General features: G+C 50.8%; 2 protein-coding genes and 1 long non-coding RNA gene across 9 annotated transcripts in view; all 3 read left to right on the top strand.

Moving 5' to 3' along the window:
- The window catches only part of ATP9A (ATPase phospholipid transporting 9A (putative)), a 64,907-nt gene extending 57,952 nt beyond the window's left edge, over nucleotides 1-6,955 (top strand). For 4 of the 5 annotated variants that reach the window (XM_064465242.1, XM_064465241.1, XM_064465243.1 and 1 more), the window contains 2 exons: nucleotides 1,001-1,204; nucleotides 2,348-6,955. In XM_064465242.1, coding sequence (XP_064321312.1) covers nucleotides 1,001-1,204; nucleotides 2,348-2,484 — 341 coding nt within the window. In that variant the 3' untranslated portion in view covers nucleotides 2,485-6,955. Of the gene's footprint in view, nucleotides 1-1,000; nucleotides 1,205-2,347 lie in introns of those variants that run through there. The other variant, XR_010375166.1, reaches the window with a different exon arrangement.
- A 4,535-nt stretch (nucleotides 6,956-11,490) lies between these two features.
- LOC135315687 (uncharacterized) lies at nucleotides 11,491-18,075 on the top strand. 3 transcript variants are annotated; one of them, XR_010375165.1, is made up of 4 exons: nucleotides 11,491-11,699; nucleotides 12,330-13,457; nucleotides 13,546-13,797; nucleotides 17,474-18,075. It is a non-coding gene; the product is annotated as an uncharacterized LOC135315687 (long non-coding RNA). The 3 variants fall into 3 exon arrangements; XR_010375164.1 differs by lacking the exon at nucleotides 17,474-18,075 and having other exon boundaries at nucleotides 12,330-12,525; nucleotides 13,322-13,457; nucleotides 13,546-16,890; XR_010375163.1 differs by lacking the exon at nucleotides 17,474-18,075 and having other exon boundaries at nucleotides 13,546-16,890.
- Nucleotides 18,076-19,885: 1,810 nt separating this feature from the next.
- The window catches only part of NFATC2 (nuclear factor of activated T cells 2), a 102,424-nt gene continuing 98,797 nt past the window's right edge, over nucleotides 19,886-23,512 (top strand). The window contains exon 1 of the mRNA XM_064465234.1: nucleotides 19,886-20,529. The gene's annotated coding sequence lies outside the window, so the exon portion shown is untranslated. The remainder of the gene's footprint in view (nucleotides 20,530-23,512) is intronic.

The following is a 23,512-nucleotide window of genomic DNA, read 5'->3' as shown; positions in this document are numbered from 1 at the left end:
GAAGTAGAACCCTGCGACAGGGATGATGGTCTTCTGATGCTGTACAAATATGATGGCAAAGCCAAGGCATTTATAGAAAACTCACAAGTGGTGGAAAGCTAAAGCCAGAGGGTGATGCACTGAGGGAAAGATTTCTTCTTGAGCTAAGACCACTATCTGGTTACAATATTTGGTTAAAGTGACTTCACTTCTGATGTGCTAAATAACTAGAAAACAGCAGGCCAAACAATTGGGCTAGTTGCTAGCAGAGATGAGCCTGACCGAAAACTCAAGCAGTCCCAAATTTTGGAAAGTTCACAGCTGGATTTGAACTTTGTGGCTCGAGCTCTAGTCACTTGCAGGTTTTCCCTTCCGAAGCTAGCCGAGTGTGATGGATGTCGGTGCGGATTACTCATGCTGCGAACATGAGTTATTTGTGCAGGTGGCTGTGCGGGGTGTTGTGAGCATTCCCTGGCTAGCTGAAATCGGAGCACGAAACAATGCATCATTAACAGGGCTTTAATGTGTGCTCCTTCTAGGGGGAAGTGTAAAGGGGAGAGACCTTGGCTGAAGTAGTGCAAAGAGAGGCTAACCTGTATCTGCCGAACTTTTCAGCACCTTGCTTCCATCTGGGCACTGAGGCAACGCAGTAGGTTTTAGAAGTATTTGATATCTTTTAGCTTCTGAGTAGTGACCAACTGCTTTTCTGGGAGGATGGAGTTTCATGATGTTAGAAATCTCCCGTTGCCAAAATAGCGTCTGTTGATTTCCTATCTCCATGTGTCTATGAATATGATAGACTGTTACAGGAGTCTGGGCACCTCTGGTGTAACTTTTCCCTGTCTTCTCATCGGTTCTGTCTCCTAAATAGTAACCGATTCATTGCCATTACACTCATCAGGTTTCATGATAAACAGTCTCAAGACATGACTATGTTTCAGCCTTTCCAAGACCTAGCAGTGGGTTTGAGAGCTTAAACTGGTGTTTGAATAAAATACCCAAATGTTGCGTTCCCTTGCAGGTAGCATCATCATGTATGGAGCGCTCCTCCTCTTTGAGTCCGAATTTGTCCACATTGTGGCCATTTCCTTCACGTCCTTGATTCTCACCGAGTTACTGATGGTGGCGTTGACGATCCAGACATGGCACTGGCTCATGATAGTGGCCGAGCTGCTTAGTCTCTCCTGTTACATAGCTTCTCTGGTCTTCTTGCACGAGTTTATCGGTAAGGTTAAATGCCTTTTCTCCAAGCAGTTGGTTTATGACCTGAATAGTAACAGGACTATAAGGGCATGAATTGAGTTCAAAGGCCGTTGATGAAGCCAACATAATCACAGTGTCAGTGGTTCTGACCGGAACAAGCTCTGTTTGATTTGAAGGCACCTGAAAGACATCTTGTGGTTCCTTCTCATAGCAAAATGCTAGAGGAGGTAACGGTGGTCAGTAAACTGTGTGCTGCTCGGTGACCCTCATCCGTCCATCAGCTGTCATGTGGTCTTTATTTCCATCTGGGAACTGAACTTCAGACTGAAAATTTGAGCTTCTGTTTCTGGGTTGGAAGATTTCATCTTTTAACTGGGTGAAGTAGCTGCCTCCTAAAACTTACCGTACTTTATCTGCTTCACTGGGGCATCAGGGCCCTTTTCCTGTGGGTTTGGTTTTTGGTTCATTTTTATCATTGTTTTTGGGGTGTTTTTTATTCTTTTTTCTTTTTTTCCTGAAACAGAGCTAATCCTTTTCCCTGGCTAAAGGAAAAAGGGGTAAGGAATTCCAGACTCCCCCAGTAGCTGCCTAGTTGCAAATACTGGATCTGTAGGGTTTGTTCGGGAACCACAAGATGTCACTACTTCTTCCGCAAAGCTCTTTGCTAACTCTGAAGTCGATGAGGGTAGCTTCCCGAAGGGCTGGTTCTGTGTCTCTTACGGTTGGACGTGCCAGCACCATTTTAGAGTGAAGCTTCAGCTGTTTTTGCAATGACTCGGAGGTGTAATAACTGAGTCGAGACGTGTTTGCTGGACAACCAGCAAAGTAGCAGAGGGCAAATTCCAGAGTCAGAAGACAAGCAGTCCGTTTAAAGGAAGCTTAGTATTGCCGGGAGGTGGATCGCCCTCTTTCAGATGAGGTATGTGTGGGCACTCGCCTGTGAGGAGCCGCCTGCCGTACTGAAATGGGCTGTGCAGAAAGCTGTATCTTCTGTGGAAAAGGGTGGAAGAGTGAGGAGCCAGGGATCGATCCTATGAGCTTTGAACTTGCACGTGGAGAAGGCGAGGCTGTCTAAGAGGTGTTGGTAGATTGAGTTGCTTTTCTGCACCTCTTCCCAGAGTGCGCTTCCCATCTTCATTGACTCTGCGCTCTTTTCTTTCTACAGATGTTTACTTCATTGCGACTTTGTCGTTCTTGTGGAAAGTCACCGTCATCACTCTGGTGAGCTGCCTTCCCCTCTACGTCCTGAAGTACCTGAGACGGAGGTTTTCTCCCCCAAGCTATTCGAAGCTCACATCCTAGGGCTGCTCTCCTTGCACTCCAGAGACAAATATTGCACATAGCTGAGAGACAAAATCATGTAGTTGTTACTATAACGAATACGTCCAATATTTGCATAAGGATCATGTGGTAATCTTTATTACATGCTGCTTTACTGAAAAAAGACTTCACAACTGCCGTGAACAGAAACCTAACGATAAAAGGGAATTTTTTTGAAGGTGGAGGCACTTGTTAGTTCATCCAGTTCTTGTCACTTTAGTTCAACTTAACTGGGGTCAAATGCGCATGACTGCGATGATGATGGGTTTCTCATGCGAGGTCAAAAGTATCCGAAAGCTGCTAACCGACCTTGGAATTTGCATTTGATAAATTTGAGTTACTTTTTAAGTATCTGTGCTGTTCCTCGCATTGTGTTATGTTGTTTTATTTATCTTCTTGATTCAAGTAGTTACATTCTTTTTACATCTTGGAAATCCCTTAATGTAGGTGATGCACTATACTGCTGACAGCTGACTCCTGATTTATGGCATGCTGTTTCCATAATGGGGCTCCAGCATGTCGGATCTACACACACTTGAGAATCTGAGCGTGTTCGAGGCTTCCCTTCAGTTGAAATGTAGTCACCCTAGTGATTTTGGAGGTATCCAGCAATTGATAAATACGGAGAAATGTAGTCCAAAATTAAGGAATTCGGTTTTGTTTAGCTTTTGTGCTTCCTGTTAAAAGGAGCTGGTGACATAATAGCTTTACTCTGTATTTATTTGTATAGGAAAAAATTATCTAAACTAAAGCAAATCCTCTTTGGAAGAGAAATTTGCAGTTGATCAAACTTGAAATGTGTCGACAACGTGAGAGGAGACTCGTACTGTTCTGCAGGCAGTGTGGCAGATGTGTCTTGAATCCTCGGAGACTACAAGGAAAGGTCACAGAGCTGCTACTCCTCACAGCTACACGAAATCTGTTTCCTGTTAGGGTGAAGCTGCGAAGATGAGCTGCAAATAAGCTGAGGCACTCCTAGGTGGGTGTTGGTCGTGACACGCTCCCTGCAGAGAGGCAGTTTTTGGGAACCTTGCACTTGCTTTGCTCTAAAAACCAAACCTGGATCGCAGAGGCAGGAGTGGGGTTCGTATGAAGGCGTTAGGCTCGTGTGCAGAGCAAATTGACTTACCGATTTTTAATGTTCAAAAAATAAAACTCGTTGACTTCTGTTTTTTGTAATAAGCATTGGCCCACGGTATGATGCCGTGAGGAGAGAGCGCAACGCGTACTTAGGCTGCTCAGGAGAATGACGGAGAGTTATGGGAACCTTTTACCATTGGGTCCGTGCATCAAGCACGGACGAGCTCTTAGTGGCAGCCGTCCTCATCTAATGGTTGTTTAGTCTGTGCTAAATTAGTTGCTTGCTGTCTCATTCTCACATCATAAAAGCCACTGTCGGAGCTGGCACTGCTTGGTGCCGTTGTTGGTCGGCTGTGCGGAGGGGCCAGGAGCGGCAGAGCCTGAGCTCCCTTCTCCTCTCCGAGGCAGCCCTTCCAAGCCAGGGCAGCCGCGCTGGTGAGAGGAGCAGAAGCTCCCTGCTCGTCTCTGAACCTCTTTAGTGGAGTGCCAGCTTCTGTTGCCATTGCTACAGGCATTCCGCTGTCGCAAGCGGCACAATGCTGCGTTAAAAGGCCTGGTGTTGAAAATCAGTGGAAAATGGGAGTGTTATTTTAAAAGAGCTGGAGTCTGTGTTGACCCATAGGGGTACGTCTTGAATTTTCAGATCTAAGACAGCCGTGGCTTGCGTGGTCGACGTGTGGTAGTTGCTCAGGGGAATGCTTTGCACAGCCGACCTGCCCTCCTCGCTCGCAGTTCCCGTGGCTTGGGGTGAGTGGAAGGTGCAAGTCCGTATGACCTTGTCGTTACCGCGCGTGGGGGAAGCCCTCCTGATTTAGAAAAGTATGTTTCGAAATCCTGCAGGAATAAGAACAGCAAATGCTCTTTAATCTAATACATTTTTTTTTTCTTTTGTGCCAGTCTTCTGACTACTCTTGTCTGGAGTCCTGATAAATAACAACCAGCTTTAGAAACATCCTGCAGGCTAGGGAAAGGCAATTCTTAGTGTTCACCTTTTCATAATACTTTGAAAATTTGCCTTTCTTCCCTTCTCTTCTAAATTTTTTTCCTAAAAATAATAATAATGTATTTCTGCCTATTTGACACGCACGTTCGTGTCGGGAAAGGCCCTAGAAGACCAACGCTTCTCAATCGTTTGTCTCGTGGAGGGAAAGCGCTGCCCCAGCACCCATTTGTGGGGGAGTTGGGGCTAACAGCCCGTTGTCAATGATGCCGCTTTGCCAATAAGACACTTAACGTTGTCTTTATCGTGGCGTGCTACAGCTCCTGGATCGTGTCGGCCATGCAGGTGTTCTGGAGTCCCCAGTCAGCCTTTGATTTGAGTAGATTTAAATACAAGAATCAAAACTTTCTTTTGGCAACTTGCCCGAGAAGTCGAGTCCCTCTTGTCCGCTGGCAAACGCGTCGCGGTGCACGGCTTTGTAAAGCCCTGTCCTTATCTCGTGCGTAGCAGTAGTTAAGCGTCCTGCAAGAATAACAGTGCCATACTCTACTGTATGTAAATGTGAGACGGATGTTTGGTAGAATCCACTGTTTCCTGAAGTCAATACAGTTTACACTGAGTGGACCATATTTGCAAAATATTAGCTTACACCAAGAAAGAGAGTGAGTTGTGCTTTCGGTTACATTTATTGAATCATAACTTTAATAAGGAGTGCATATTTAGTGGTATCGATAGTAATCTGTAGCTGTGTTTTGGGGTGCGAGTTATATTCCTTTGCAGCTAGTTTTTTTGCACAAGGTTGTAAATCCAGGAAGTAATTTCTGTCTGGGTATACACGGCTTTTTTTTTTTTTTTTTAAAGCAATCAGAAAATTCAAACTGCCGTCGAACAGACAGCAGGAAAGAGGGACGATTGTTGTATTTTTCAAGTTCAGCACTTTATGTCTGCAAACTGTTTTTCTTAAGTTATTTTAAAAATGTTTTTAAAAGCAAAGTTTAATACATATGTTCGTACTTACTGTACATTTGAATAAATGGATTCTCTGCTGGAAACTTAATTAATCTTTTTCCTCTAGTACGCTCATAATTTGTGCTTTTTGAGAGCGAAGCATTGTTTTCTTCTATGTAGTATCTTGTTCGTAGCCTTACTTGGAGTTCCTCCTCTTCCTTTTTTTGTTCTGGTTTATGCACCGGAGCAGTGCGCAGAAGCTGCGCGCGGCGGGACGCTCCAGGCGATGCGGCGGGGTAGCGGCGCGTGTCTCTGCTCTTGCTTCCTGTGGCTGCTTTCGGGAAGCCGACGCTCGGCGCTGTGCTGCTGCGGCGGTTGTTACGTGGAGGTTTTGTGACATGCGCTGGTCTCTTCTTGCATCTCTGCAGTAACTCCAGGTGTGTCGCAACCCTCTTCGTGTTTTTCCTGTTTAAGTTCCCTCCGTAGAGCTTGTCCTGTTTATCTTTGCAAACGTTTGGGTTGCTCAGCCCAGCGCAATCGAAACGCAACATTCTTTATTGAACAGCAGCAGCTCAAATCTGTGCAAGGTCTTATCAGAACTGGGCTGGGGAGCGACGGGTGGCATCCCCGGTGTCTCCCTCGGTGTCGAGAACTACGTGCTGGGAGCTACAGCGGTGGCTGGACCAAACTGAGCAGCACCAAAGGCGTCGTTTTCCTGTGGTCTGCTGAACTAACAGAGCTAAACGCCGTGACAACCTCTCTCGTCCTCGGCAACTGCTGAGGGAAAATCTGCGATAGTTGAGCTGAGTTTGTCAGGGAGCCCCAGAGGGTTAGATACGTGAATGCCTAAAGCTTGTCTTTTGGCTTGACCTTTGGAAGAAAGCTGCTGCGCCGCCTGATGCGTCATAAATCCGTGGCTTGCACAAGCAGCGCTCTAAAGCGGGCGCGCGAACGGCTGTCGCGGGCAGCTCCCCGTCACGGGGTCTGTGCCCGCAACTGTTCGGATGGGGTTTGTCTCGGCTCCGCAGCTGCTGGTGCCAGCCCAGTGCCCGCTAAAATCTTCAGCGTGAGCTGGACGGGCTCTTTTATTTATTATTAGTTCTTTCGTAATTAATAAACGGTTTGGTCTGCATGAAGTCCTGGGTTCTACAGCTTTGCCAATATGGTCCATTACTACTGCCTACCACAACCTGTGTACTTATATGCCTTTGAGAACATTTTTAATTGTTAAAATTGTTAAAAAATAAATGTGACGTTAATTTAATTTTTAATTGGGGAAACGGATTCCCGTGTCAAAATAATATTTACTGTGATGCTGATGTTTTGTACCTGTCATCTAGTTAAACAGCGTGTAAATACTCTTGATTCAAGAGAAATACGAATGCCGACTATTTATTGTTCTGTGGAGTTCTGTGTTGCAGATGTGTAAAAACTTAAAAGGGAATGTTGTAAAACAAGGTGGAAAAATAAATTTTATGCAACTTCTTTACTTCGCCCGTACACACCATGTACGATGCACCTGCGTTCGTCCTGGCGCGATCGGTCCCAGATGTGTTTTGACAGAATCGTAAGCGTAGGGGTTAAGTTGCGTTGTGGCCCCTCGGCTCGTCCGCGTGGGAAGCGCGTGTCTGAGAAACGGTCAGCGCTTTCTGCTGATCGCTGTGGACCTGCTTCGTTAAGTTCTTTGTTATAAAGAGTTTTTTAACAGTCTTAACAGGAAGGGGGCTTTTGGGGGGGGGGGGGGGGGGGGAGGAGGTTTGTTGGTTTTTTGCCTGGTTGGTTTTTTTTTTTCTTTTTAAGTATCGCTGTAAGCTCTTGCTCCCCTTCACTTCGTGAGTGACTTCTTGCCAGGCGGCTTTCTGCAAGCCCCCGCTGCGCTGTAAGGGTGTGGATCAGCTCCGGGGAGCGCGGGCGCCGCTGCCGCGACCGGCAGGCGGGTGTTCAGCCCTGGGCTGCCGCTGCGCTCCTGCCGTTTCTACAGCCAGCTAGTCCCATGGCACCCAACCGTCCCGAGGATTTTAAACAAGCCCTGTAATTTGTAAATTCGGTTTCAAGAGGCTCGGCTCGGCCAGGAAGATTCTGGTTAAACCGTCCTTGCGATTCTTGGTGCGACCCCGGTCAGGGAGAGGGTGGTCGCTGCTGCTGGTACCCACTGCTGTGAATTGGGAGAAGGTCCTTCGTTTGAAACGCGTATGCGCTGCTCCTGGGAAAGCAGTGGTGCGACAGCCTTAGGAACAGCTATTTCTGGAACGTTCGCATCGCTTGAACAGCAGGTGAAGTAACTGGCTCGGCGCAGCGGCGGTGCCGCGGCGGGACCGGCCGCCCCGCGTCTGCGTCGGGAACGGCAGGGAGAGGCGGGAGTTCAGCGCTGGATATTCTCCGCAGGGGAAACCTCAGCAATGTTGATAAAGCACACAGGATGACAGTTTTCTACCAAAAGTGTAGCAGAGCTATAACACTCTCAGAAACAAACAAACAAAGAAATTGGATAAAGTAGATCTGTAGCTTGGGAGAATATATCGCCAAAGCAGTGATAAACTACCCCTCAGATCATTAAACATCTATTAAAGGTTTTCTTTTAGATTCTCTTCTTTTAGACGCGGATGCCAGCATCTCAACCTTTTTCACGATTAACTTTTTTTTTGCATAAAATAGTTAATGCAAATATTAAATAAACAATTTCTGTGATGTTTGCACACATCAAATGAATGCTGTAGACTCCAGAAATTACAGTGACAGACCTCACTCCCAAGTGTTACCAATTTCCCACTCTAAATGGGTTACATAAGCCCTAGTTAGCGGTTCTTTTAATTTATGGACGGTTTCTTTTTATTTATGGACGGTTTCTTTTTATTTATGGACGGTTTCTTTTTAATGGTGAAATGTGTAATTAAAAAAAGCTAGAAATAGTTTTTCTAAACTCACTCTGGAAAGGGAAGGAGGATTTCTGCAAATTTTTTTTTTCACCCAAACATTGCATAATAGTAGAAATGTCAAAGATTTCCATGGGGTTTAATTTCATTCTTCATGTGGCTGTGGTCATACAAGAAGTTTGAACACTGCAGGGGTTGGCAGATTTTTGGAAGATCACGCATCCTGGGATAAGTTTTCAGCCGAGGCTTTACCAAAGAATGCCTGGCCTTATTTTTCAAATTGTGGTTGTGTTACACACTAGTGTGCCTTTTTTTTTTTTTCTTTTTTTCTTAAAAAAAAAACCGAAAAAAGGCTAGGTGCTGGCTGGTGGGCGGGTGTCTTACTGCGGTCCTGAGCCTGACGTGTTGTGTGAAGACGTGCAGAAGCTTCCCTTTACCTTAAACCACTTGAAGAGGAGACGACCTGTCGGCAGGCCCTCTGTCCTTGCCTTCTGAGGGCTCAAGTCACGGCTGTGCTCCTGCTCTGCCTCTTCTCCGTGGCGTTAAATATCGTCATGACAAATCTTCACTAGCGGAAGGTGACGTAGGAGACGGGCAGAGAGAGCCTGTGGGCTCCGGGCTGCGCCCAAAGTCCGTGGCAGGGCACGGAGCGCAGGGCAGCACTCCGGTTTTGATGATTAGGCTTTCTCCCCACCTTAAACATCGGAGTCAATCCTATAGGATAGTTACTTATTCCACAGAGCATTCAGATCTCTGGTTTTAAATTAGGAACGTGATTGCAGGCTGCAAAAAACCCCATCTTTATTATATGGAGTATTGATAAAGCCAATCCAAAAATTTTGCCAGGTTCTTCCATTTTAGACCTGGAACTGCGGGTCGGGATTACAGCTGTGCTGAGTGTTTTGCAGCCACATGTGGAAGCAGAGAGTGTCAGAGGCTGCGAGCAGGAGGTGGCTGCAGAAATAGCATCGCTGCAGCTGCAACAAAGGTAATGCAAGGAAAAACTATGAGTGTGACAGCAGTTACCAGCCGCACTAAGTCCTGGTCCAGCACCTATTTAAGGTCAGTATCAAAACTGGTGCTGTGGTTTCCTTGGGCCACGAGCTGGCATTTCCTGGCTTTAGAACTCCGTGGGTGGCGTGGGGCTCCCTAGGTTACGTGGTGAATCTCTGAATTTTTGCTGCTTGTAACTGAAGTTCTAGATAATCAGTGTCTTGCAGGATCTGGCCTTCAGAAGAATGTCCTTCCCTCTGCGGCTCCTCTTCCCTTTGTGGCCTAAGACCTAACTGTTACAGAGTGAGTGGGTTACAAAAAAGGGCTTTAAAATCATTGCATTCCCACTTTAAAGCCTCCCTCTCTCGGCTTGCTGTAATTGCGTACGTAGGGAGGAATATTGTGTGCTGTTCAGATTCTCTCACAGAAAGGAGTAGTAACAAGAACAATCTGTGCAAAAGAATTTAGCGCATTAAAGATGGGGGTAATAGTCATTCTCATTTGTCCTTTTATGTGAAACAGATTTTATTTTAAATGTACACTCTGAGTAGCTTAACCATATCCAGAAACTTGTTTACCAGGGTAAAAGTAGAATTACCCGCAATCTAACTTAAGAGCGTGAGTAGAGGTGGATGGATCGTAGTGCGCGGTGCTGCTCAGCCAGCTCAGGAGGAGTCCCGGGGCACGCACCGTGGGCCTGCGGGAGGCGGGAACCTTCGGTGCTTGAGATTTCACCAGGCGGCACATTTGCTCACGTGTTTCGCATCTGCTCTGAAAAAGCTGTGTTGCAGCTCTGCTCTAGGCGTTACATTTCTGTGCCGTTAGGCGCGGGTCTGTCCTGCGCTGGCTCTTCTGTTTTTAAGACAGGTCACTTTGTACGGTGGCGGATTTCACCCACGTGTGCCGTGTCAAAAAGCGATGCAAATTGCTATTGATCGCGATTCCTGTTTAACACGAGAACAAACCGGTCATCGGCGATACCATTATATAAAATGCTGTGTGATGGTCTCGCTGAAGCGTGGCACCTGCTCCAGCAGCAGTGGTGTAACTGCCCTGGAAAGAAACGCTGCTGAGCACTGAAAAATGTGGGAAAGGCAAGGGATGCTGCCCATAGAGGCAGAGATCCTCTGCACCCTTTGTAACTTTGAGATTAAGGTTTTGAATAAAAGGCACATTCGTCAGGACCGGCATTCCGTGGCGGTTTCCAGTGAGTCGCCGCGTCCTGCGGCTGCCGTCCCAGACCAGCGCAGGCACAGCATCGCCGTCACCCTGGACGGGAGGGTCCCGCGTGCGAGCCAGCCCTCCTGGGCAGGTCAGGGCCCGCATTTGGAACTGGGAGCTCGAGTGGGTTACGCTTACCGTGTCTTATTACCTTTGGCTTTGGTCTTGTTCCGAGAGTTAAAAGGATAGGACCTTTGAGGAGGGAACTCTGGACCGCAGCAGGCGGTGACGCAGCTCATCATCGTGCCGCGAGGGCAGGGGCGCTGCCAGCGGTCATCTCGGCCCCTACGAGGTAGGATCTTTGCCCAGGAGATGTTGCTGGAAATGTTTATTGCTCTCCAGCTGCGCTTCTGTTAGGCTCCATCCTGTTCTCCTCACGTTTGACAACCAGCGCGCCCTGAGCTGTAACATTTCAGGGCCCTAGCGAAGAGCAGCCAGCGTTTTAACCACTCTCTTGCCAAGGCTTCCTTGGCGCGAGCGAGGGGAGCTCGCGCTGGCGGAGCCGCGGTGGCAGGCGCAGGGAAGCCCGAGCACCGCCCTGCCCGGCCGAGCCTCGGCGCTCGCCTCCCGGGTTCCCCCGGGCAGCACCGCGGGGTCAGCCCTCACCGCTGCCGGCGTCCCCTGTGCGCGCAGACGGCGTTACGAGTCACTTGACTTGCACGTAAGATGCTTTTCTTCTTTTAATTTTTAGATGTAGCTGGAACAGTTGCATCCTGCTGCTTGTTAATGTACCTTTAACGATTCAGGATGCCGTCTTGGCTTCACTCTAGCTTGGAACGATTACTTCCCGCCCGGTGACGGACAGAAAAGTGATTTTAACATTGAAGGTGAATAAAATCAAACGAGAGCAATGAAATTTTTTTGCCTAAAACGTGAGCTGAAGACTAATACTGGTTCTTTATCTATAGCTGTCCGTGTCCAAGGTAAGCAAAGTCCCTGGAGAAGGGGAAGGCCCGTTTTAAACAGGAGCTGCGCCACCATCGCCTGCTGTGAGCTACTCCGAAGCATTTACTGGGGTGCGCAGTGTGGCGTGGGGACTTGGACCTTCTCCACCCCGACAGCTGGGCTGTGAAATGAAAAAGGAATTTCTCAAAGACCAAGGTTAGACGTTATCAACCCCTCATCTCTCGTGCTTTCTCCAGGTACGCCTCTTTCCAATCTTTGGTATCCTTTTATTTATTTGTCAAGAAGCGTTGCTGCCTTTTAGCTGGATCGAGACAAATTAACCAAAGCGACAGTTTACATTTGAGGTTGAAACTAGTGCCAGAATTTCTCAGGCAACTGTCTATAGACTCAAGTTTGATTCGAAGCCGCCCAGTTTTGCTTCTAGGAAGTCTCAAGCCTCCTGCTGATCAGATTTTTATTTCTGATCTTTCCTATGTACAAGGAGAAACGATTCAGAAAACAGATTTCCTAAGTGAAATCGGTATTTGCAACACTAACCCCTAAGGAGAAAATCCTTCCAAATTCAGCTAGAAAGCAGTGCTTTGTGTTGGTGTCGTGGTGGAAGATCCACGGCTGGCGTAAACTGGCAGGTCGCGCCCTCACACGATCCTCAGGTTTTGTTCAAGTCCTAGTTACTGAAGTGTGGAACTAATTTTTACAGGTGCAGCGATCACCATTAATAGCCTTCAACAGACAGAAACATCTCGTATTTCACATGTGAACGACAGCTATTTCCTTCAGCAGCCTAGGTGTCTCCTGTGATCTTTCGCCGTCAGGATACCGCGCAGGGCGGTGATTTATACGGCTTCCCCTCTTCTGTCTTCCAGCTCCTGTTGCCATTCGAGCTCAGCTCCGGAGAACATAATGCCACAAAGCCTTCAGTAAAACCAGAGCCTGGAGGAAATACCAGGTGTTAACATCCAATAAAAAGCTAACGCGCTTGAATGAGCCGGGATTGCAAGGTACCTCTTGGACGGCCCGGGCAAGGGCTGACCTAATGCCGTGGTTTTATGATGGTGGCAGGTAAGGACTAATTATAGACCCTGGACTCCATCACGAGCTGACTTGTCAAGTTAACTTACCGCCTAAAGTACCTACAGTTACATTGTGGGGGCTTTCTACTCCTTCGTGTAAGTGAATGCAGTTGCTCCTGAAGAAACGTAGTGAGTAAATCTGAGGTGCTGAAAGAAATACTGCGCTAGAAATTACGCTGTAGGGAACGTTTTATATGCTCTGGGGTAAATTAATGACCGGGTTTGGGTTTTTTAGAGAAAAAAACCAAAACAAAACAAAAAAAACTTTGTGCACAAATACATACTTAAAAATATATTTTCTCTCAAACGCCAGCTATTTTAACAACAGTGTAAATCAGACTTTACAGACCGCATATTTCAAGTATGAAGTTCATTAAATGTGTGAAATTCTAGATTAGCTGCTGGGTGTGGCCAGAGCCCCAGTAATGAATCCTAAGTCGTGTTTGCGTTATAACATCAGATTCCCTTGCCCTGGCGGAGGTATTAAAGGGGCAAAAGCGCCTTTTCAAAACAGTCATAACTTTTCTTTATTATCTTTATTTAGTTTAGCCACCATATGGTACAGTGAAGGGCTGCATCAGCGTTTCCGTCCTGAACCTAACGTACAGGTGTCTAATTGGATTAGTTTGTTGTTGTTATTAAAAAACCAACTTATGTCCTCATGTAACTGAAACTAATGCTGTCTATTTACACGGGCACTTTTGCCAGCGCCCTGATAGCGGGTGGGAGGCTGCCTCTAGGTGCAAGAATATTGCTCTAAATGGCAATTCACCCTGACCTTGCAGGAAGGAACCAGTTTATACAGCGAGAAAGCAGCGTGACTTTGATTTGGCGTGCTTTGGAGTGATCCACCAGCAGAGCTGTCTTCTCCAGCTGGGCCAGGAGATGTGGGCATTTGAGTCCAGGTGTTCCGTGAGCGTGGTGGGTTTCATAGTCGTGTTCTTGGTCGAGGTTTGCTAAGCCCTCCTTGGCCTAGCTTTCAACCATGATTGCTTTCCTTTCCCAAAAGCTTGGCAAACGCCCACCCAGCCCCGCCGGAGAGGCGCTTGCTGCTGCGTGGTGCTTGGGGAGAGGTCCATGCTGAGAGCCGTGAAGCCGCTGGTGCGAGGACGGATGTCGAACCCACCCCCTGAAAGGAACAGCTGGGGAAAAATGCCCATCACCACCCGCAGTCAGAAGGATCGCCTCAAATCCCTACCTTGGCATTCTTCTCTACAGTACTGTACCGTACTTCTCTACGGTAACTCCTTGGAAGGGGAAGGTGAGCTGAATAGCTGGGAATAATGATTAATTAATGGTGCTGTTCTCATTCCAAAAATTCTTCTGTGAGCTGGGAGCAACGTGCAAAAGTGACCAGCTGTTGCCTTGTACTGCTGTAACAACCGTGACGTAGGGGACAGGATCTCCGTCGTACCCCGCCTCACCGAACAGGGCGGGCAGGAGGGGGTCCCCGGGTTCCCCTGCCCAGGCAGGGCATGGACGGAGCTGCTCGAGGGCCGCTGCGGGCTGAGCCGGCAGGCACCCGTGAATCCCCGCTGCCCGGCGAGAGCCAGCACGTGTAGTTCTTCCTCGCCCTTTTCTCCTGTGCTATGCAACGGGAAGAAGGTTCACAAGCCACTTCCAATCCTGGTATGACCAATAATGGGAATTTCCCAGGTAGCAACTCTTGATGGGGCTAAAAATCCAGGGTTAAGAAGTTAAAGATTTGGCATTTCTCATGCGTGGCTGTTTGTTGGAGGTTTGCTCCCAAAGCCTGGCCTGGTGACGGCGCCTGCAGTGACTTAGGCTCTACAAGGAACAGGTAAATGGTAGCATGTCATTCACTTGCCTTGCCCGCCTAGAGAAGCGCCTCTCCCGCTCCCAGTGTGACTAATGTGCTTCCCAATTATTCCAGCGAGTAATTGCTCTATTTGGCTGTCTCTTTTTTTTCTTCTTGAACCTTAGCTTTTAAGCCTTAGAAAACAAAACAAAACGCTATGGTTTTATAATCTTAAAGAGAAAAATATCTTTGGCAAGAAGCGAACATATTTACAGCCTCATCCAGAGTTGTTCTTTGTTTAATTAGTCTTGCTTAAAAAAAAAAAAAAAAGGTTGTAGTTCAGTTTTATCCTACGTGCTCGTCTGCAAAAAGCCTCGGAGCTGCTAACCTAGTCATTGGTAGTAGTTTGTAAGGCAATGCCAATCTGGAGGGCTTAAGTGTTCCCTGAAAACAATGTTTGAAGTTTGGGTAAAGCATAGATCATGGCGTTACAAGCACCCCTCTTCGCACAAGGTTGCTAAATCAGGGCGCGCTGAGCCAATTTCAGGTTTGGAGTAGACCCAGCGCCGTCACCAATCCAGACAACCAAAGGTATTGCTTTTATTTCGGAGCTGTCACGTCTGAATCCTGCTTGCAGAGCTCGCGATCCGCCTACACCTTCCCCATCCCTTGCTGTTCCCAGCTGCTCCCCACGTCCCGCCGGCTCCCCCGGCCGCTGCGCAGCCCCCTCTCCCATGGGGGTGGACAGAGCGCTGCCCCAGTGGCTTCACTCCCCATGCGGATATGGAGAATATGTGTAAACTCTCAGATTTTCAGCTGGTTGCCTTCTGTCTGGGTGTGAAAAAAGCCTCCGGGGAAGACCGGTCCCTTCCATCCTACTGAACGTGCCATCCTGCCTCATCCTCTCTCTCTCTCATGCAAATGAATTTCCGTGCCTCTAAAATTCCCTATCCGAGAATCAGTGGGGGCTGTTGGCAAACGGAAGGGGCAGGGTGGACCTGAGCGGTGATTTCGGCCCCAGAGGCGGCGGGGGGAGCTGCTGTGGGTCGCTGCGGGGATGTCCCGGGGTGCCGGCAGGGCTGGGGGATGCTGCGGGGCCGGGCAGGTCCCAGGCAGCCGCCCCAGCTGCGGGTCAGGCTGAGCCGTCCGGCTTTTCCCCGGAGAGAAAAAGAACCCCAGGTCAGGTTCCTGAGGATGCTGAGGCTGAGGACAGGTTTCCCTCCAGCTGCAGGTGCAGACCTGGTACTTCCTTCACGTGTGACCTGACGCGGGGTGTCGGAGGCTTCCATAGTCCCGTGGCTGTGAACTTGTGCGACTGCTTTGCAAATGTGCTTCGCCGTCTGCCCGCAGTCCTGCGTATTTCTAGGAGACGGGCACGGTAATAGGTAAAACGGGAAATCGCAGCCTCGGGTGGTATCGTATCAGGCCAGCCGAATTAATTACATCCTCCTGGTCCCATAAGAGGACACTAATTCAAGAGCTGCCTATGACAGCGAGAGTGGAGCCCTATTGTTCTGTGAGTGAGCTGAAAGACATTTATTTTTTCCTTTACAGGAAATTTTCGAGGGGAGGGGGAAGAGAAAGAATGTCCTCTACACTTTCTTCAATATATTGTGTTTATTTGTGGTTTTGTTTTCTGAGGTTGCCTTTGCTGAGGAAAAAGAAAAATTAAAAATAATCACTCTTCACTTATAAAAATTATTTTTAATGTTCACAAACAGAATCCGTTTACTAAGAGCCAGTTCTTTGAGGGGGAAGAATTAACAAAAAAACCCCAACAAAACTACTTTAACTCAAAAAATAGCCTTCCAATGTATTGAATTTTGTTGAGAAAATTTCAACCAATTTTCATTTTAGATGAAAAGCTATTTCTCATTTGGAAAAAATGTTTTGATGGGAAAAATTCAAGCAGTTTTAGTTCCAATCTCGGAGAGCTGTATGTGGGCAGATTCCCTGGGCCACGTGGAGCTCGTTACAAGATCAGACAATTTGTTTGTAACTTAATTAAGTGAGCGAATATGTTATTTAGGCAAGTGCATTGTCAGAAATAAGCTTGGGATGGTGACACGTAGTCCTGATGCTCTAGGACCGCTGTGAGAACGGAGGGAGGTGCCGCTTTGCGTTGCTTAAGCAGGGCTGCACCGGTCGGTCCTTGCCGGGCTCCGTTGCAAGTCCCGCTTAGGCGCGGTGAAGGCACCGCCGGGGCCCGTTAAGCCGGTGTGTAGGCCCGGCCCAGCTGAACGTCTGGACCGCGCCGAGGTCGCGCTGGGCAGCGCGTTGCGTGTGGTGGCAGGTTCGGGGAGAACGGTATTTACTTTGGAAGGGTGAGGAGCTTTTGTCAAAAATACTTATTGTTGCTGTGAGCCTGAAATACCTTTTGCAAGTGGAAAACAGAGATGTCTCCATGAAGTCTATTATGATAAACCCCGGGCAGCTGCCCCAAACGGCCTGAGAGCACATCCTCAGGAAGCCTTGATGTCTTATCTCCTGGAGAGCAAGAGAAATTTTAATAAAAACAACAAACTATTTCAGTTTTATTGCCAGTTACCAGCACGGAGCCGGGTAGCGCTCGTTCTCCAGCGGGAGGTGCAGCGGCCCTGCGCTGTGGCGGGGCGATGCTGGGGCGGGGGGAGGCAGGGACCCCCCCCCAGGAGCTGGGTCCCCAAAACCCCCCCGAGCCAGCCGCCGGCTCTCCCAAGCCGCCCATCGCTCCCCAATCGTGGGCAGTGAGCTCCTCGCTCGGGCTCCTCGGCTGGGAGCTGGGCACTGAGGGATGGGCTGGACCACTCATGGGGCCAAATTCGGCTTCCAACCCCCCCAACCCCGAGCCAGGGCACGGGCCAGGCCAGCGGCAGGGCCGGAGGGTGCAGCCCCTCCCCTGTCCCCAAGAGCCGGGCACCCTCCTGGGAATCCCGGAGGGTGCCACGGGCATGGTGGGTCTGCTGCGGGGGGTTAGGGATGCGGTCCAGAATGTGCCCCTGAAGGGAAGAGGAAGTATTCCCCTAAAGAGGGAATAAATAGCTAAAAATATTAGCTATTAATAGTGCCTTACCTCCAAAAATAAAATCCCTTAGTGATACCAAAATAAGAAAGCAAAGGAAAGTCGGAGGTATTTGGCCTTCCTTTGAAAAAGGAAGCTAAAAATAACTATATATATATAAAAATCTCTCGTTTCTAGGGAAAGTCTCTGCCCCCGCATCCAGCTTGCACAGTTATATAAGACTTGAACTGCATCCCCCTTCTCCTCCGCGGCCGCTCACAACGCGCTGGGAGCCGGAGCCAGATGGAGAAAGGTTCCGTCAGGAAAGTTTAACTCAGCGGGGAAGCTGCAGCCAGTGGAGGACACGATTCTCTCGCTGAACTCTCCAAAAGCCTTGGAAATCTTACAGTTGTGTCATATGCTGGTTTGGGGAATGCTAGCAGTCCGGAGGCAGCCGCCAGCCCTCTTTCACTTCTTTATTTATTTATTTTTTTTTTTTTTTGCTTTGCACTGAGTTTAATTTGGGTAGCAGGATTCAGCATTTTTAAGTTGGAAAAAACTTGGTGGAAGAAGATATTTTAGGAAAACCCTGTCATGTGAACTAGCGGGAGCCGATCAAACTGAGCTATTAAAAGAAAGACATTGTATTTTTAAACGGTCCAGCCTAGGGAAGCCAACCTGTGTGCCATAACCGCTGGGCCGTGACTGCTCCCCCCGTTACAGCCCAGCGTGGGAGGAGGCGAAGCTTTCCGTCGGGGTCGCCCATTCTCCGCTCGCTCTGGGATACCCTTTGGCAGGGCCCGGTGCCCTCGGCCCCCCCCAGGGTGTGTGTGCCCCCCCCCCGCACCCGGCTGCTCCCCCTGCTCACCCCCAGCCCACCCCCCCAGCTCTGCCTCGGTGCCCCCCCCCCTCACCTGGAGCCCCTTCCCCAGTCCCGCTCCTCTGCATTTCCCAGTGCAATCACGAGTGATGCGGGGGTGACCAGTTAGTGCCGCAGCGAGGGGCTGGGGCGCTGCGGGTGGAAGTCAGCCAAAATTACCAATTTCTCCCCACTAATAATGAATTAACAATTACTTTACTCTCCAAGCAAAGCAGCAACTTCAAAATCGAGATGGAGTGGTTCTGACTTTGCTTCCCCTGATGCGAACAGTGGGTCCAACCAAACGCACCAATTCGCCGAGGCGTGACCCCCCCTGCAAAGGAGCCGGGGGCCGCGGGGTGGGCTCTGTCCCGCGCCCGGCAGGGATTTGCAGGGTCTCGCTGGTAAACATCATGGCTTCAGAGCGGCCTGCCGCGAGGGCTGTTAAAGGGTAAAGCGTCCAGGTCGAGTGTAACTATTAGGCGCAGCTTTTCGGTGCTCCTCCGCCAGCCCGCCGCTCTGGGCACCCAGGGCTCGGGTGGGGAAATCACTGCGAGAGAGCGGCCGAAGAGCGATGCCGGCGAACGGCCCCGCTGCTGGGGGAGCAAAGGGGTCACGGTGCTGAGCCTCTGCAGGGACGGGGTGGGAAAAGGCTTCCCTAAAAGCCGCTGGGGTGTGAGGGGTTGCTTGCTGGGGGGCGCGGGGCTCCCGGGACGGGGCTCCCCCGCGCTTTGGGGGTCGGTGGAAGGCGGTTGCATAACGGGCCCGCGGAGCTGGGGAAGGTATTTCCGCCTCGGCGCGTCCAAAAATGACAAAGGCTAGGAAAGTGAGGTGCGCTGAGTTTCCCTGGCCTGCCTGCAGTTGCTAGCCTGCAGGACAACAAACTCGAGAAGCAGAAAGTTTGATTGTGATACCTCCTTCGAGCCGATTTTGGGACTCAGAGAGTGAAAAATGGAAACGTCGTGCGGGTGCCAGCCAGCCCTCCGAGCAGCTCCGGGCCAAGTCCCTCCGCAGTGAGTCACTCCCCGCCGCTGCCCAGGGCTCCGGCTGACCCCGGCAGCCACCCCGGCTCCAACGCACGGTGCGGCGTTCGCTGGGGTTATACACAGACACCGGGGGACGGCAGGGCTGTCCCGGTCCCTGGAGGACTCGTGATCTGTTCTGGAAAAAATACAGACGTGAGCCCAGTTGCACGGAGGGGCCGAGCCCCGCGCAGGGTCGGGAGGCAGATGCTCGGTAACACACGGTGAAAGCTATACGTCGCGAGACAGCGCGCGGTTCACAACATCTTTGACTTTATTTTCCTGTTTTCTTTTGCTTTATTTTCCTGTTTATACGTAGCACGTGTAAACACACCCGGGTTGTCTTGGTTTCGGAGGCTTCCTTGGCTATTTCATTCTTGCTGAGCTCCACGTGTATCAATGGAAATCCATGGGGGTTGCTCCTCTCTCTCTTCTAAATGGAGCTAAAAACAGAAACAGAGAGAGGTCTGTGAAATGCCACTAAACAAATTAACTGATTTTTTTTTTTCTTCTTCTTTTCGTCTTCTGTATGAAGAATCGAGCCAGCGGTAATTAGAAGCCAAAGCCCGTGCCAGTAACAAGATGGGTATTAATAGGGTGCTGGTGAATTTAAAAGACATAAATATTAGCTGGGGACTTTGGTTTTCTGAATGATTTATTCAAAGGTAAAAGCAGCAGCAGCCTGAGCTTGTCTCTGCTGGGAAGAAGGAAAACTTCTGCACAGAAGCCCCGTTGCTTTGAAAGGCTTTGCAGTTCCTGCAAGTTTTGTTTAAAAAGCACACACTGGGATTTTTAACATCATCCATATTTCTTTCTTTCTCGGTCTCTAAACTTTCTGCTCAACAATTAAGTGCTTGTGCTGCAGACTGAGAACGCTGCAGAGCTGCCTTGGCCCAGAGCTGGGAAACGTCATGGATTCCTGAATGTGAAGTCTGCAGGAAAGCCCTCAGTTTGGGAGATGGAGGCGATCCAGGGGTTTCCATGGCACTGGGATAAACAGGAGGAAACAGTGAGGGAATCCCGTTATTTTACAGCATTCAAAGACTATAAACACTCGGAGCAGGGAAGGAAGTGGCCTTTCCCTCTCTAGTAACCCTCATCTCAGAGCAGAGAACTGACTTCACTTCAGGAACAAGCTCAGCCCAGTTCGGATCCCTCCGTGCACCTCCAAACGCTTACGGAGGAGGCGAGCAGGAGGGGTTCCCTCTGTCCGGGCGGCACTGGTTGAACATGGTTTAAAGAAGATATTTTTTTTCCTTTTTTCTGCTTTTGAATTTTTTAAAAATTTTTTTTTTTTTTTAAATTCCTGATGCAGAGAGAAGCTGCCTGCAGGCTGGTACATTACCACCACATCATGAGGTCTATGGATCAAGGTAGGGTCTTACTGCTGCGCCGGGTGTCCGTGTCGGGTGTGTGCCCCCCTTCCCGGGGGTCCCCTCGGCCACCCCTCGGTGCGTTACCCTGCCGCCTTGTGCTGCTGGCAGGGGGCTGGGCTGGGCAGGCGGGGGGGGGTCGTGGCGAGAAGGTCCCTCGGGGAAGGGACCGGGGCTGCCTTTAGGCTCGGTTTGAAGCGCTCGGGAAAGGCGAGACAAACGTGTCTGGAGCAACCTCCTCTAACCTTCAGCCAGAGGGACTCCCCTCTCCCGAGGCATCACCCCGCGATGCCGCTGACTCACCTCCCGGCCGCTTAACCCTTCCGCCGCCCGCCCGCCTCGGGGGCTCGGGGGGGGGCTCGGGGGGTCGCAGCGGCTCCCCCGGCCCCAGCGGAGCCCGCGGCAGCTCGGGGCTGGGGCCGGCGCTGCCCCCGGGGATGCCCGCGGCTGCCGTCGGGGGGGCACCCCGCGGGGCGGGCGGGGGGGGGGAGGCCCTCGGGGGGCCGCCGGGCGCCCCTCCCGCCGCCGCCGGCTCCCGGTGCCGGTGGAGGCAAGAGTTAAGCGGGGCGAGAGGAGGAGCCCGCCCCGCTGTCAGCGCTCCGCTCCGGCCCGAGCATCGCCCGCCGCCGCGGCCGGGCCCCCACCCCCCACCCCCGGCCGCCCCCGCGGTGGGGAGCGGGGCCGTGGGGCCCCGGGCAGGGCGCGGTGCCGGGGCGGCCCTGCGTGGGGAGCCGGGGGGGGGGGGGGCTGCAGGCACGGCAGCGGCGGGGCGATGCTGGCGGGGGCCCGGGGGAGTCCCCCCGGCGCATCCCCCCGAGCGGTGTTAGCGGCCGGGCAGCGGGGCTGCGGGCACGGCCATGGCCGGGGCGCCCGGGGCCGGCGCCGCGGAGCCGGGCGGAGGATGCTCCGTGCGGGGGGAGCTCTGGGGAAGCAGCGGCAGAGCCCCGCCGAGCCCCGCAGCCCCCCGCCCGCTCCCCCGGGGTGCTCGGCGCTGCACCCCGCGGGCCGGGCGGGACGCGCAGGTGAGTTGCAACTTCTACAGCGGGGTGGGGGGCAGGGGGTGGAGAAGGGAACCCCTTTTCCATTTTAGATTCCCCCCGCCCCCCGGCCGGCCCGCGCCCCCTCCGCGCCCCGCCGGCGCTGGCACCGCCGCCCGGCCGCTGACTCAGAGCCGCCGCGGGCGCCCCGGGGCCGCGGAGGGGGTACGCGGGTGGGGGGGGTGAGGCGGGGGCGCAGGGCGTCCTTCGAAGGGCCCTTAGCAGCGGCCGTTGGTTTTCTCCTGCGGCAGCAGGCTCCCCAGGCACCTGCCAAAACACGCTCGTTAACACGTACACCCAAAGGGGATCATCCGAGCGCTCCGATTCCTCGGACAAGCCAATGGAAAGTCTCTGAGCGGCTTTATACCGCCTTAGGATCAGGCCATTGCCCTGCCTCGTGTATCCTGGGCTTTCTCCAGACAAAACTCCCTCTCTCTTGAGCGCTTCAGCTGCTCTTAGTCACTCTCACAACACCCCGGAGAAGCTATTTTGCTGCAGAGGGAGCAGGAAAGGGAAAGGTGGGAGACTTCTTGCTCTTCCCAGTGCTGGCAAGGTCCCGCTCTCACCTGCTGTAGGAGAGCAGCAGATCAAAGCACAAGGCAGCGCTCCAGTGGCAGCTACCACAGCTCCTTCCATTGCTCTGCAGATGTTCCCCAGAGCCCTGCAGGCACAGACCAAAGTGAAAGGCACTGATTCCACCCACCCCCCCCCGATCAAATATTTGAGACCACAGTAGCCAGATGAGCAGTGCCGTCAGTTGCACGACAGACGCCAGAGATGCTCCAGAAAGAATACGCTTTTCAGCCCGAGCATGTATTTTTCTCTTATGCAAAATGCTTGCTCCTGCCAGTGGCATAGGGGCGATGGGAGCAGACCCTGGCACCGACTCGCCTCCGTGGCACAAGTCCGCTCCCAATGTTTCCACAAAGAGCAAGCTGCGTGAAACTGCTAGGGGTGAATGGCACAAGGCACTTTGGGGATCAGTCTCTGCCTTTGGGCGGATTTCTGTGCCCACAACAAAGTGCAAGAGTCTCATTAACGTAGGGCGTGTAAACAATGATGTGGTAATAATTTTAGGCCCTAGCCCCCTTTTATGATTAGAGCAGGCTCCGAATGGGGCATGAAGACTTTGAATAGCCTAACGCCCTGCTAGCAAGAAGATGCTAGCAAAGCTACTGGAGCTTCAGTAGCTTTGCTCCCAGAGCTGAGCTTCTGCAAGCATCAGCAAGACCCTAGCCGCGGCAGGGATTTTCATCAGGTGACCATGAGTCCCTGTCTCATCTTGTGTCCCGCATCTGTTAATGCTCCGTCACTCGAGGCAGCCCCTTTCCCTCTCTAAGCCTGTCCCGTGGGACCCGGTTGCACCAGCTAACAGCCAGCAAATGATTTCAGAGTCCTCCATACAGGGCAGGAATCACATTCACAGATGGGACACTGACATAATTGGAGCACTCTTTTATAACATTCCAACAGATATTCTAACTGAAATGTTTCATCATTCATTTTTTGAAAATAGCCAAGGATAATAATATCCTAGAACTTCTTTTCCACTACTGGCTTAATCTATTTTTTTAAACTATGATATGTGCATTCCTTTGGTTTGCACAGCAGACTTCAGAACTTAATGGGAATGTGGAGATATGAGCAATTTTTCCATTGTCCTTTCTTGCCAAACCACTTTAAGCCTAAAATTGGGGGGTAATATCTCTGACTCAACCTGACCCCAAAATTGAATAGTAGCGTGTGTGCATGGGTGTCTCTCAAAGGAAGTACCAGAATATTTCTTCCCCCCTCCCCTTTTTTTTTCTATAATAGCGCTCCCCACACTCCAGACCAAGCAACTAGTCACTCACAGTCTGAGCTCATTTTAAAGAGCTTGGATTAAGTCCATGTGCAAGTTTTAGTTGCCTGTTAAATTTCTAATGCCTGCCACATACACCATTAGC

This window comes from Phalacrocorax carbo, chromosome 14 (assembly GCF_963921805.1).
Source record: "Phalacrocorax carbo chromosome 14, bPhaCar2.1, whole genome shotgun sequence".
Classification (NCBI taxonomy): Eukaryota; Metazoa; Chordata; class Aves; order Suliformes; family Phalacrocoracidae; genus Phalacrocorax; species Phalacrocorax carbo.
Note: the sequence above shows the minus strand (reverse complement) of the source record. Positions and strands in the feature narration are given on the sequence as shown.